The sequence below is a fragment of the Amia ocellicauda genome, chromosome 8, assembly GCF_036373705.1.
Source record: "Amia ocellicauda isolate fAmiCal2 chromosome 8, fAmiCal2.hap1, whole genome shotgun sequence".
Taxonomy (NCBI): Eukaryota; Metazoa; Chordata; class Actinopteri; order Amiiformes; family Amiidae; genus Amia; species Amia ocellicauda.
The window spans coordinates 2093936-2107297 of record NC_089857.1 but is presented as its reverse complement, the minus strand read 5'-3'; the positions used below and the strand labels follow the sequence as shown (position 1 = coordinate 2107297).

The window sequence follows — 13362 nt, the reverse complement described above, 5'->3', positions numbered from 1 at the left end:
ATAACTACATTACATTATATGCATATTGTTTTTGAGTGGTGTTTAATTCAAATTCAAATTTTAACGTAGGCCTATTTGTATAGTTACAATTATTAATATATATTGCTTATTTTACAGCTGTTTTACCAACTATATAACAACAGGACATTTACTTATTTACTTGCAGATTCTGAAGTTGTCGGCCCCATTCAAACTAATAAAAGAAAAATTAGGTTCAAAGTGGACCTTTACGTTGAAGTGTTGGAAATGCAAAAGGGAAAAACTTGATCTAGAAATGTAAAAGTAAAAAATGGCAATTCGAGTTACAGGGTGAAGGATTCGATTATTATTGTAGTTATTAAGAGTTGTTGGCTGTTAATAAATTTGTCATTATTTATAATAGATACTGCATAATAGATTTGAATTTGTAATGTAATAGTTCACCTAAATGTAAGTTTTTATCAATTAAATGAAACATTTCAGTGACAAATTAGTTGGAATGATTATTAGTCAAACTTCCATTACTTTGTATGTAATTAGGTATTGAAACATTTTTTAGAGCTTTTACATTTTCCTGTGTTATTTCTGAATTATGTATATGAAAAGGCTTTTGCCTGTCCTTAAATATCCTATCTCGATGAAATACCCTTTAATTTAATAATTAAAAATAACCTGGCATATGTGCTGCCATGTTGGTTTCATGTCAGTTTCTATAGCAAGAGATACCTTTTTGCCATTTAAGCCTGGTGTAGGGTAGGCTTAACAAATTACTGGTTTAGGATGAACTGGACAGAAGGGTGAAAGCAAAGCAACCTACAAAGTGCAACACATTTGTGGAAATGTCTGCAACAGTGTTAGGAAGAACTTTCCGAACAATATTTGATTTCCATTGTAGAAAGAATGCCACGAGTGTGTTCGGCTGTTTTATCTGCAAAAGGTGGCTACTTTGATAAGTAAAAAATTTAGATTACATTTTGTTAAACAATATGATTCCATTATTTATTTTTTATCTCCAATTGTTTATTTGTTGTATGCTGTAATTTCAGAGTACATTGAGACATTAAACATTTAAATAAAAACTGGATAAATGGAGGTGTTCTAAAACTTTTGACCGGTAGTATATATACAGTACTGTGCAAAAGTTTTAGGCAGGTGTGAAAAAATGCTATACAGTAAGAATACTTTCAAAAATAGATATGTTAATAGATTATATTTATCAATTAACTAAATGCAAAATTATATTTGGTGTGACCACCCTTTGCCTTCAAAACAGCATTAATTCTTCTAGGTACACTTGCACAAAGTCAGGGATTTTGTAGGCGTATAGTCAGGTGTATGATTAAACAATTATAAACAGGTGCTAATGATCATCAATTCAATATGTATGTTGAAACACAATCATTAACTGAAACAGAAACAGCTGTGTAGGAGGAATAAAACTCGGTGAAGAAGAGCCAAACTCAGCTAACAAGGTGAGGTTGGTGAAGACAGTTTACTGTCAAAAGTCATACACCATGGCAAGACTGAGCACAGCAACAAGACACAAGGTAGTTATACTGCATCAGCGAGGTCTCTCCCAGGCAGAAATTTCAAGGCACACAGGGATTTCATGAAGAAGCACAAAGAAACGGGCAACGCTGAGGACTGTTGACGCAGTGGTTGGCCAAGGAAACTTACTGAAGCAGATGAGACGCATCATGCTTACTTCCCTTTGGATTTGGAAGGTGTCCTGTAGTGCCATCAGCTCAGAATTAGCAGTTAACAGTGGGACCCTGGTACACCCATCTACTGTCAAGAGAAGTCTGGTCAGAGGTAGTCTTCATGGAAGACTTGCGACCAAAGAGCCATACCTCCGACATGGAAACAAGGCCAAGCGACTCAACTATGCATGAAAACACAGGAACTAGGTTGCAGAAAAATGGCAGCAGGTGCTCTGAACTGATGAGCCAAAATTTAAAATATGTGGCTGTAGCAGAAGGCAGTTTGTTCGCCGAAGGGCTGGGGAGCAGTACACAAATGAGTGTCTGTAGGTAACAGTGAAGCATGGTGAAAGTCATTAAGAACTATCTTCAGCGTAAAGAAAAACAAGGAGTCCTGGAAGTGATGGTATATCCATCATCGAGTATGTCTGGGATTACATGAAGAGAGAGAAGCAACTGAAGCTGCCTAAATCCACAGAAGAACTGTGGATAGTTCTCCAAGATGTTTGGGCCAACCTATCTGCCGACTTCATTCAAAAACTGTGTGCAAGTGTGAGGCTAATGGAAAACCAAACAGTGTGGCTTGTTGGAAGAAACAAAGGGGTTTTGTTGCAGGGTAAACAGACATAGCTGTCCCTGGCCAGTTGTTCTTATTTGATGTATATTTGAGGGCCCAGAGATGGGTTAGGTTTTTGTTTGTTGTTTTGTCAACAAATAGTATTCAGACTTATTGACCATACAGGGAAGCTGGTCTATCACTATATACATATTTATTATTACTCAATTTCTTAGCAGACACCCTTATCCAGGGTGACTTGTTACAGGTTGTTACAACATATAACATTAAGTTGTACATTTACCCATTTATACAGCTGGGCATCTACTGGAGCACTCTAGGTAAAGTACCTTGCTCAAGGATAGTGTGACTGTGGTAGGCGTAATGCTTTGGCAATACCATGTTGTCATGCCAATGACAACATAAATGTGATGCTTATTGTAATTGATTAAGCTTATGTGGAGGTTATCCAGGAAAAAAGTATATAAAACTGCATTTGTGAAAAACACTTTTACTAAGATACTGATCCCAGTGATCCTAAGTTTAATTATCCTGCAGAGGAATCATATTGGAAAATATCTGGGATACTGCCTATTCATTCATGAATTCGAGGATAATCAAGGAGTATTAACTTCGTGGATCTGATTTCTGTACTAGACAATTGTTTGGCCGACCATCCTGCAAAAGCAACTGTATCAGATATATTTAACATCCTTGCTGTACTATCTCAAATAGGAACTCACCTACAACATCCTTGGTAAATGTTTTCTCCACTCCTGTCTCTACGTAGGGTTCTTGTGCCATGATGCGATGTGTTTGAACAGGTCCTGTTTGTCCATTGACATTCTTACAGTGATGTGATAGTCGTGTCAGTGCCTGACAGCCTCCTTATCCTCTGACAAATTGATTGGGAGAGAAGCACAGGAAATAAGCTGACCTGAGTCACCTGGTCCAGCCCCATCAAGAGCACATCACTGAGAGAGGGAAAGAGAGGAAAGGAAGGGGCACATACTGATGGGGCTGAAAGTATCAGAGTGTCAGAGCAAACAAAACCACAATTTATTAAATTTGTAGACTGTAATACAATTATCAAGCCATCCAAAACTATGTAGGTTCTACTGTGTATTTTATAGGTTCCGTCGTGCATTGTGGTCTATCTACCTTGGGCAAACTTCAGTTATCTGATGAAAGCAGCTCAGCTCACAACGCAACATAACACAATGCTCATAGTGACTTTGGTCAGTAACTGTCTCTTTCAATTATTAGGTTTCATGACTGATTAAGAGCACTAACTACTTCTGACATATCTAAATAACATGCAAAAATAAACAAATTACAATGAGTGTAATTTACTTCAGATATCCCATCCCATCACACCACCTCACAATATGCACGATATCACATATTATACCAAAATGTCAATCAAAGTTCAATAGAATTAATTTCCTTCACATATGGGGATCCCAGTTACAGTCCAGTGCTGCTTCTGATTTGATATTGCATGACCTCACCAAGGAAAGATGAATGGGGATTATGTGAACAAGGTGGGGGAATGATGATGATTTTGGTCGCATGGAAGGTTGAAGTGTGTTAGCCAAGGGGCTGAGGTTACAGGATCACTGTTGTGATCACTGGTGTGAACAAACCAGCCCTGTTACAGTCTCACATGCAGGCCAAGCGTAGACTAAAAGTCCTTCTGCATCAAACACAGAAATAACCATCATAAACAAGACAAAACAACCACATGTACAAAGAAAGCAAACATTTCCCCCATCAGGCCAAGCCTAGCCTAAAAGAGCAGAAAACAGATGTTTCTCAACTTTAGGACTTCTGATGGCACATGATTGCAGAATAATCTATGTCTCCCAACTAGAGCATTCACAATTCCTTCCTTTCCCATTTCCTTTGCTATACTATATGATTAGGAGACTACATACTCCCCTCTGCCCCCAGAGGCCGGGAGGTAGAATGGCATATTATCCACCATTAAAAAAAAAAACAACAACATGCTAACAGGTTTGTGACTGTAAGGAAAATCAGGAGCAACTCTTTCCCAGGTGACTGAGAGTGTCAATGCAGGACGTGATCAGACTGTCAGCAAGAACAGTGTATCGAGAACTACACACAGAGAGGGATATTATAGTAGGGTTGCAGTGCAGAACCTCCTCATTACAAAGACAAATGCACATTTGAGAGTTCAGTAGTGCAAAAACAATAGGCACTGGTCTACAGAGATGTGGAAAAAAGTGATATGGTCAGATAAGTCATCCTTCATCATATTCCCAACAAGTGGGCGAGTGCATGTGCATGTGCTGTGGGGTGGATTTTCCTGGCATTGTTGGGGTCCCCTTGTACTCTTAGAGGGAAGGGTCACTGCAAATCATGACAGTTATTCTGAGTGATCATTGTTATCCTATGGTGAAAAATTTCTATCCTAATAGGAGTGGTCTCTTCCATGATGACAATGCCCCCATCCACAGGTAAGAAAGGCTCACAATGGTTTGATGAGTATGAAAATTATGTGAATCATATTCTACGACTGACGTGTTAGACAGCACTCTCCACCACCATCATCAAAACACCAAATGAGGGAATATCTTTTGGAAGAATGGTGTTCATCCCTCCAGTAGAGTCCAAAGACTCGTAGAATCTGTGCAAAGAGCATTTAAGCTGTTCTGGTGGCTTGTGGTGGCCTAACACCTTACTGAGACACTTTATGTTGGTTTTTCCTTTAATTTGTCACCCGTTTGTATATTCCCGGTGAACACATTTATTTCTCCAATCCACTAACTGCCCAACTCTTTACTTTCACTTCACCCTTGCCAGTCTGTACAGTAACCTCTTGAACCCAAATAGATTTCTAGCAGCAACATATAGATTTTAAGGTACCCTCATTTACTGTATTAAAGTCCTCCCCTTAAACTCAAATACTATTCTAATACTATTCGCTATGAACAACACAGTTCCTGCAGCCTGCAGTATTAAACATTTAGTCTCTGAGGGTCTCTTGTGGGGCATGTTGGTATTGAGGTTTCTCTTTACTATAGCAGCATATAGCTACATGTTACAGTGAGGGAAAAAAGTATTTGATCCCCTGCAGATTTTGTACGTTTGCACAATGACAAAGAAATGATCAGTCTATAATTTTAATGGTAGGTGTATTTTAACAGTGAGAGACAGAATAACAGCAACAAAATCCAGAAAAACGCATTTCAAAAAAGTTATAAATTGATTTGCATGTTAATGAGGGAAATAAGTATTTGACCCCTTCGACTTAGTACTTGGTGGCAAAACCCTTGTTGGCAATCACAGAGGTCAGACGTTTATTGAAGTTGGCCACCAGGTTTGCACACATCTCAGGAGGGATTTTGTCCCACTCCTCTTTGCAGATCCTCTCCAAGTCATTAAGGTTTCGAGGCTGACATTTGGCAACTCGAACTTTCAGCTCCCTCCACAGATTTTCTATGGGATTAAGGTCTGGAGACTGGCTAGGCCACTCCTGGACCTTAATGTGCTTCTTCTTGAGCCACTCCTTTGTTGCCTTGGCTGTGTGTTTTGGGTCATTGTCATGCTGGAATACCATCCACGACCCATTTTCAATGCCCTGGCTGAGGGAAGGAGGTTCTCACCCAAGATTTGACGGTACATGGCCCCGTCCATCGTCCCTTTAATGCGGTGCAGTTGTCCTGTCCCCTTAGCAGAAAACACCCCCAAAGCATAATGTTTCCACCTCCATGTTTGATGGTGGGGATGGTGTTCTTGGGGTCATTCCTCCTCCTCCAAACACAGCGAGTTGAGTTGATGCCAAAGAGCTTGATTTTGATCTCATCTGACCACAACACTTTCACCCAGTTCTCCTCTGAATCATTCAGATGTTGGCAAACTTCAGACGGGCCTGTACATGTGCTTTCTTGAGCAGGGGGACCTTGCGGGCGCTGCAGGATTTCAGTCCTTCATGGCGTAGTGTGTTACCAATTGTTTTCTTGGTGACTATGGTCCCAGCTGCCTTGAGATCATTAACAAGATCCTCCCGTGTAGTTCTGGGCTGATTCCTCACCGTTCTCATGGTCATTGAAACTCCACGAGGTGAGATCTTGCATGGAGCCCCAGACCGAGGGAGACTGATAGTTATTTTGTGTTTCTTCCATTTGCGAATAATCACACCAACTTTTGTCACCTTCTCACCAAGCTGCTTGGCAATGGTCTTGTAGCCCATTCAAGCCTTGTGTAGGTCTACAATCTTGTCCCTGACATCCTTGGACAGCTCTTTGGTCTTGGCCATGGTGGAGAGTTTGGAATCTGATTGATTGATTGCTTCTGTGGACAGGTGTCTTTTATACAGGTAACGAGCTGAGATTAGGAGCACTCCCTTTAAGAGAGTTCTCCTAATCTCAGCTCGTTACCTGTATAAAAGACACCTGGGAGCCAGAAATCTTGCTGATTGATAGGGGATCAAATACTTATTTCCCTCATTAACATGCAAATCAATTTATAATTTTTTTGAAATGCGTTTTTCTGAATTTTTTTGTTGTTATTCTGTCTCTCACTGTTAAAATACACCTACCATTAAAATTATAGACTGATCATTTCTTTGTCAGTGGGCAAACGTACAAAATCAGCAGGGGATCAAATACTTTTTTCCCTCACTGTATGTACCTAAATAGCATAAGACTATCTGTCCATATGGCATGTTGTACCATAACCTCCCACGCCCCCTGGTGGGACAGGTCAATATTGAGGTTTCACTTTACTATAGCAGTTTATACCTACATTTTATGTACATACACCGATCAGCCATAACATTATGACCACTGACAGGTGAAGTGAATAACACTGATAATCTCGTTATCATGGCACCTGTCAGTGGGTGGGATATATTAGGCAGCAAGTGAACATTTTGTCCTCAAAGTTGATGTGTTAGAAGCAGGCAAAATGGGCAAGCGTAAGGATCTGAGCGACTTTGACAAGGGCCAAATTGTGATGGCTAGACGACTGGGTCAGAGCATCTCCAAAACTGCAGCTCTTGTTCGGTGTTCCCGGTCTGCAGTGGTCAGTACCTATCAAAAGTGGTCCAAGGAAGGAAAAGCGGTGAACCGGCAACAGGGTTATGGGCGGCCATGGCTCATTGATGCATGTGGGGAGCAAAGGCTGGCCCGTGTGGTCCAATCCAACAGACGAGCTACTGTAGCTCAAATTGCTGAAAAAGTGAATGCTGGTTCTGATAGAAATGTGTCAGAACACACAGTGCATCGCAGTTTGTTGCGTATGGGGCTGCGTAGCCACAGACCAGTCAGGGTGCCCATGCTGACCCCTGTCCACTGCCGAAAGTTTTTGGCAGTGTTTAGCTTTGTACTTAAGTCCAAGCTATATACTATGACTCATGAGGTCTGCCGGTCTTCGCACAGCCTTACACTGTCATGTCTTTCTTTCAGCTTTCCACTGGTTTGAAGCTTCCAACTTCTCAGGGCTGTTTTGCCTCCTGGTGCTCTCCTCAAGAGGAGGTCCCATTGCCTCAGAGTGGCATCATCACTCACTGGTGGTCCAGCAGATCTGGAGCCACTTCGGCAGGACAGAGATAGACCTCTTTGCCTCTTCCACTCATTGCCACTATGGTTCTCAGTCCAAGACTGCTCCAGAACACTGGGTATCGGTGTGTTAGCCCACTTGTGGCCATGCATACTCCTCTACATATTCCCCCTGGTCCTTAAACTGTATAAATCCCTAGCAGATTCGGTAATCCCCATAAAACACCATCCCCATAAACATAATGGTAGAATAGTTTTAGAGCTTTTAAAAGTTTATTAACCAAAACAAATTGACAGGATGCAGTGTTATTTTTTTTTTTGTCCAGACCATTTGTAGTTCTTATGGGTAACCTCGCAATACGACAGAACTGGATAGGAACTTAAACTATATTGCTCATGCGAATCGTTCTAAAAATGCGTCTCTTTAGTTAAGCCTGATATATTTCATACAAAACTCACCTTGAATGATTAATGGAGATTAAGCCTCAATTTTTTATTTTACTGTCTTAAATAGTCTTTAATACTGTTGCACTGCTGCTGAGGAACAGACATAGAAGGAGACTTGCCCTCATCCAAGACCTCCTGCAGGAACTGTGGTTGATGTCTTTAATGATTTTGAAGACTTGAATCAAGTCCCCACGTAATCTCCTCTGTTCCAAGGTGAAAGGGTTCAGTTCCTCAGTCTCCCCGAGAATGACATTCCCTTCAGACCTGGAATAAGTCTGGTTACTCTCCTCTGAACTGCCTCTAGAGCAGCAATATATTTCTTGAAGTGTGTAGCCCAGAATTGTACACAGTATCCAGATGAGCTCTAACTTGTGCATTGTACAGTCTGAACATTACTGCCCTTGTTCTAAATTCTGTCTTTTGACAATATACCCTAGCATTTTGTTTGCCTAGCATTGCTTCCCTACATTGTTTAGATGTACACATACACACACAATTTGTGTTTATATACCTATATTTACCTATAACTCGTGATATTTGTATTGTAGCTTTCCCCAGAATAAAATACTTCACAATGTTTTTCTAAATATTCTTAGACTTAGGCTTTATTTTTTACATTAATTATTAAGTCAGAATAATAACAGGGGAAAATGCATTTTAATACAGTAAAATAAAAAAAGTTAAAAGAAAATGCAAAATGGAAAAAAAAAAAATATTAAAACTAATTACAAACCAATAGTAACTGTACACCTAGTTTACACTATGACTAATATGAAGATTAAATAACCATGTGGTTACAGAAAGGGTGAGTTTCTCAAAAGTTTATTAAAATATTTATACAGTGCTCAGTGTCCATTGAAATCTTTTCAAATACTCTCATTCATAATATCAACTCGCACACCATCTGGCATGTTTGTGTGTCCCCACTGTTCACATTAGTCTTCAAACCCAGGGCGCCTAACCATCTCTGCCAAATATTGCTTTATGGATCAATAGCAAAACCATTTTATTGGGTAAAATATATTTTTACCGGAGGGTAGAATTACAGATTTTAAGAGAGACTCACCACATGCATTTTTCTGGAGGTTATTTCTCCTCTCTACATTGTGTATAGTTTGTGCTTTGCCCCAGTGAGTATTATTATTATTGTATTCCTGTAGAGTGTGACTGTTGTCCTTGCTCCTGTGAAAGATAATGATGGGTTTGGATATCTGAAAAAGAGAATACTACCGAAAAGTTGCAATGTCGCTTGGGAGTTCAGACTCCTGGCAAAGAGGAAGAATCAGTCCATGCAGCAAAATATATACAAACAGTAAGAAGTAAGCAGGAAGGGCTGTTTGTATGACACGGGGACTGACCTATAGGCAGCTTTGAGAGTAAAATGTTTTGTATGAGGTGCCATGGTAACTGACTTAATCCCTCCCCCTTTGGGTAGTATTCTCTTTTTCAGATAGCATTCACCCCACCTATCAATTTAAGATTTCTAGTTGGCCTCCCTAGTTATGCTGGAGCCGGGGCTGCCTTTCACATAGAAGCAATGGATCAATCTGTTTGCATTGCTGCTGAGGCATAGACATATTACATAAAATCAGAAGGCAGGCCAGGTCAGGCAGATCCCTGCAGCCCCTCTGTGTTCACTCGCTGAACTGCAACCTGAGCACCCAGCACTCAGCAAAGTATCCACCACACATCCCAAAAAACAATGGGATGATGTCTCTGTGATACAGGGGGAACTACAGTTGACTTCACACAGACATTTAGCTTTATCGTACAAGTTTGCCAAAACACCACCATGCTTTATTCATTAGAATGAAATGTGTCCAAGTCTGTATAAAAAAAATATGATTTAATGGAGGCAAAACCTGCTGGGCTGTAGGCTCTGCACCTCTGCTGAAAACAAGGATTTTGCCCTGGCAGACACTATTGTTCAATGTGCAATAAATGTGCAATGGCTAGTGTGTAGTTAAGGTGATTCTACAACCTTAGACCTTAGAGATGTTTTAGAGAACAAAGCAGTTTCCACTACATTTCAACAACAGTGCAAGAAAGGTTTATTTTTGCTACATATTTACACTCATTTCCCACATCCCCTCATTCATTAAATACTGCATATTAACATTTAAAATGCACTTTTGGAGAAATTCAGCTTACAGTAAATATTTATGTTTTGTTGTTGTTTGTTTGACCTAAGAATAAAATGAGCAACCCATCCCCTAAACCCATAATCCTCTCCATTTCCATTTACCATGCTCAGTTAGTGTGTGTGTGTTTGTGTGTGTGTATTTGTGTGTCAGTTTGTGTGAGTTTGTGGTTCTTTCAGTATGTGTGTATGAGTATGTGTGTTTGTGTGAGTTTGTGGTTCTTTCAGTATGTGTGTATGAGTATGTGTGTTTGTGTGAGTTTGTGGTTCGTTCAGTGTGTGTGTGTGTGTGTGTGTGTGTGGGCTCAGTACTGCGGGCTCCTGCCCTGGGACTGTCTGTTGGCCATGTGCATCAATCTGAGCAGCAGATCTCCGGCTGAGCTGCCCATCACTGTGATGTTCTGGTCCACAGAGGGGCGCCGCTTGGTGCTCTCCTCCAGACAGCTGGAGTCCAGCACACAGCTCTCTGTGGGAGACACACAAACACACAATCACAAATTTAGACACACAGAGTCACTGAGGACTACAGAGCAGATTTTCATTGCAGCTTTCAGTTACTAAATAGTAGGACCAGTGGTCAACAGGGAGGGACTGTAAATTAATTTTAACATGTCTTAAATGGAATATGTATTCATAAATGCCATGTTGCATATGTGTGTTATTGTGTTTCTGGTGTGTGAGTGGGGATGTGCATGTTAGAGTGTGTTTCACTGTGTGTGTATCTCTCTGTATGTTTGTGTGTGCTTAAAGGTGAAATATCTGACCTCCATCACAGCAGACCCCCAGAGCAGCACAGCGTCCCCCTGCAGGTCCGCAGGCTCTCCCTCCAGCCTCACAGGGAGAAGGTAGGTAATTCTCCTCCAGACAGCGTGCTGTCTCTGGGGTGCCCACATAGCAGCCCAACTCCTCCCCACAGCAAATACTGGGGCCAAAACAACGGCCTCTGTCCTCTGGGCCACATGTCATACACTGGAGACACAAAGCGGGAAGGAGGAAGAAAGAATGAGAAAGACTGAAAGAATGATAGGACCAAGATGTCATACAGTTAGGAAGTGTCATACAATACATCAAGGGGAATTGCACAGGCACAGTGATGGGATCACTAGAGAGTTAAGTTGGAAATACAGGGGACAGTGAAAGGAAATGAGAGTTAAACTGCACACTAAACAGAGGTGAGAGATGGCATTCAGACCCCAACACTGCATATTCAGATAGGCTGCACACAGAAATATTACTAATAAAAGATTCAGGTCAATCAAAACCATCCACTGCCTGTCGGACAATACCTGAATAATGCGTACATGGTTACAGTAGCGAGTCGTGACGCAGTTTAATGCACAGTTACGCTTTTGCGTTGGTCACGCTGTTAAAGGGATTTGAAAACAGGCTGCGTCAACATAGCAAGTAGAGACATCACTGCACAGCCTGCTACAGAGCAACAGCGAGCTTCAGCCTGGCACCATATTCCGGTCCAGCAGAAAAAAACGCTCAAATCCGCTGTGTTTGAATAGGACTGTCATTTTATTTAGTTTTCTGCTATACAATTATGGTGCAACGTAACGGTATTCACTTTTTAAAGACTTGGTGTTGACGATTCTTTCGGAATGAGAATCTAACCACGCAAAAATGTCCCATTTGGACTCTTGTGCAGATCCCATATGATCTGTTTGTTCAATTCCGTCACACTTTGCTAGAAAATCAGCATTTAAACTAGACCTTGCAAGTGCGCATTCAGCTCTGGTGAAAATATTCGCAAAGTATTATAGCAGAGAACACCAACCCAATACAGATAGTATGCTTAAGTTAGCTGTTACGCAGATATAGTTTTAATTATTTCAACCTACATGCATTCAGCTAATTTCATTTTAACACCAAGTAAAGTATTACAATCTCAGCTAACAAAACAGCAACTATTTCTCCATCTGGGTTACTGTCAAGAACGTACTAATGTAAAGCTTTGTGCCATGACTTTGACCATGCTGTGAATCACTAGTGCAGGTGAGCGGGACGTACCTGTCTGGCGGCGGTGTCCGGGTAGGAGCGCTTCCCTCCTCTCGGGCAGTTCTGGATGTAGCAGGCGGAGGACAGGGCCAGTAGCCCCAGCAGGCACAGCGGCAGCGCGGATTCGGGCATGGCGACGGGACGGGCTCGGGAGTGTGTGGGTTCGGCTGTGGAGCGCTGTAAGACGTCTGACTGAATGCTGTCCCTCCTGTCACAACTGCCTTTTTATACAGTTGTTTATTCTTATTTATTTATTATTTCATCTACGTCACAGCATTTTTTCTTTCTTTTTCTTTTTTCTTTCTTTCCTGTTTATAAGGTTGCTCCCCCAAACACTCCACCTTTGTGTTCCGGTGTTGTTAACAAATGTGAGTCATGGTTCAGTCACGTACTGTCTAATGACACGGTAAGAACAATTACCGCGGACGGTTTGTGTAGTATTTATTAATCATGAACAATAACTGCAGCCTGTACAAGGCAGCCTCATTCAGAGTTTGAAGGACACACCGAGTATGAAATAAATAACTTAAGATCAACCTTAAGTTATGATCACCTTGTGCACAATGGACACAGCTGTGCTGTGTAATATGGTTTGTGTTAAACTCTACAGCCAGAAAAAGTGTGTCCATTTCTAAACCAACACCAATATGATGAAGACGAAGATCAGTTTTCCAAATTTCCCCATAGATTCTTTGAGGTAAAAGGTGTCTGGAATCAAAGCCTTAATAATGAGAAGTAGCCATATTTACAGTTCTCAAATACCCCACTTTATTGAACACTGAACAGCATTTTACACATTGCAATAGCATAAGACCCTATAAGGCACCCCACAGCAAACACCCTTCGAGCGCTGGGAACCCCATATTTAAGCCCTTAGCTAGGTTACCCAGCCTCTGGTCCAGAGCCAACCAACATTGAGTGTGCACCATTAGTTAGTACTTCATGCATGGTTCAGATAAGGCAATCTCGGTTATATTGACATATATTTGGCACCCACGAAGGCTGTGAGACCAG

General features: G+C 41.1%; 1 protein-coding gene across 1 annotated transcript; it reads right to left on the bottom strand.

The window, feature by feature from the left end:
• Nucleotides 1-10257: 10257 nt before the first annotated feature.
• On the bottom strand, nucleotides 10258-12595 carry LOC136755219 (vasotocin-neurophysin VT). Its single transcript, XM_066711703.1, has 3 exons — nucleotides 12361-12595; nucleotides 11112-11316; nucleotides 10258-10813 (listed from the first exon to the last, which is right to left on the bottom strand). The coding sequence occupies exons 1-3, from the start codon at nucleotides 12478-12480 to the stop codon at nucleotides 10653-10655; spliced, it is 486 nt and encodes a 161-aa protein (XP_066567800.1). The 5' UTR covers nucleotides 12481-12595; the 3' UTR covers nucleotides 10258-10652.
• Between the last annotated feature and the right edge of the window lie 767 nt (nucleotides 12596-13362).

What these genes read in the sequence shown, in the direction of transcription:
- LOC136755219 (XM_066711703.1), bottom strand. Translation starts at nt 12,480, where the DNA reads ATGCCCGAATCCGCGCTGCCGCTGTGCCTGCTGGGGCTACTGGCCCTG. An exon ending in CGGACACCGCCGCCAGACAG is followed by an intron (nt 11,317 to 12,360) that starts GTACGTCCCGCT and finishes TTGTGTCTCCAG; the next exon opens with TGTATGACATGTGGCCCAGA. An exon ending in GGGGGTCTGCTGTGATGGAG is followed by an intron (nt 10,814 to 11,111) that starts GTCAGATATTTC and finishes TGTCTCCCACAG; the next exon opens with AGAGCTGTGTGCTGGACTCC.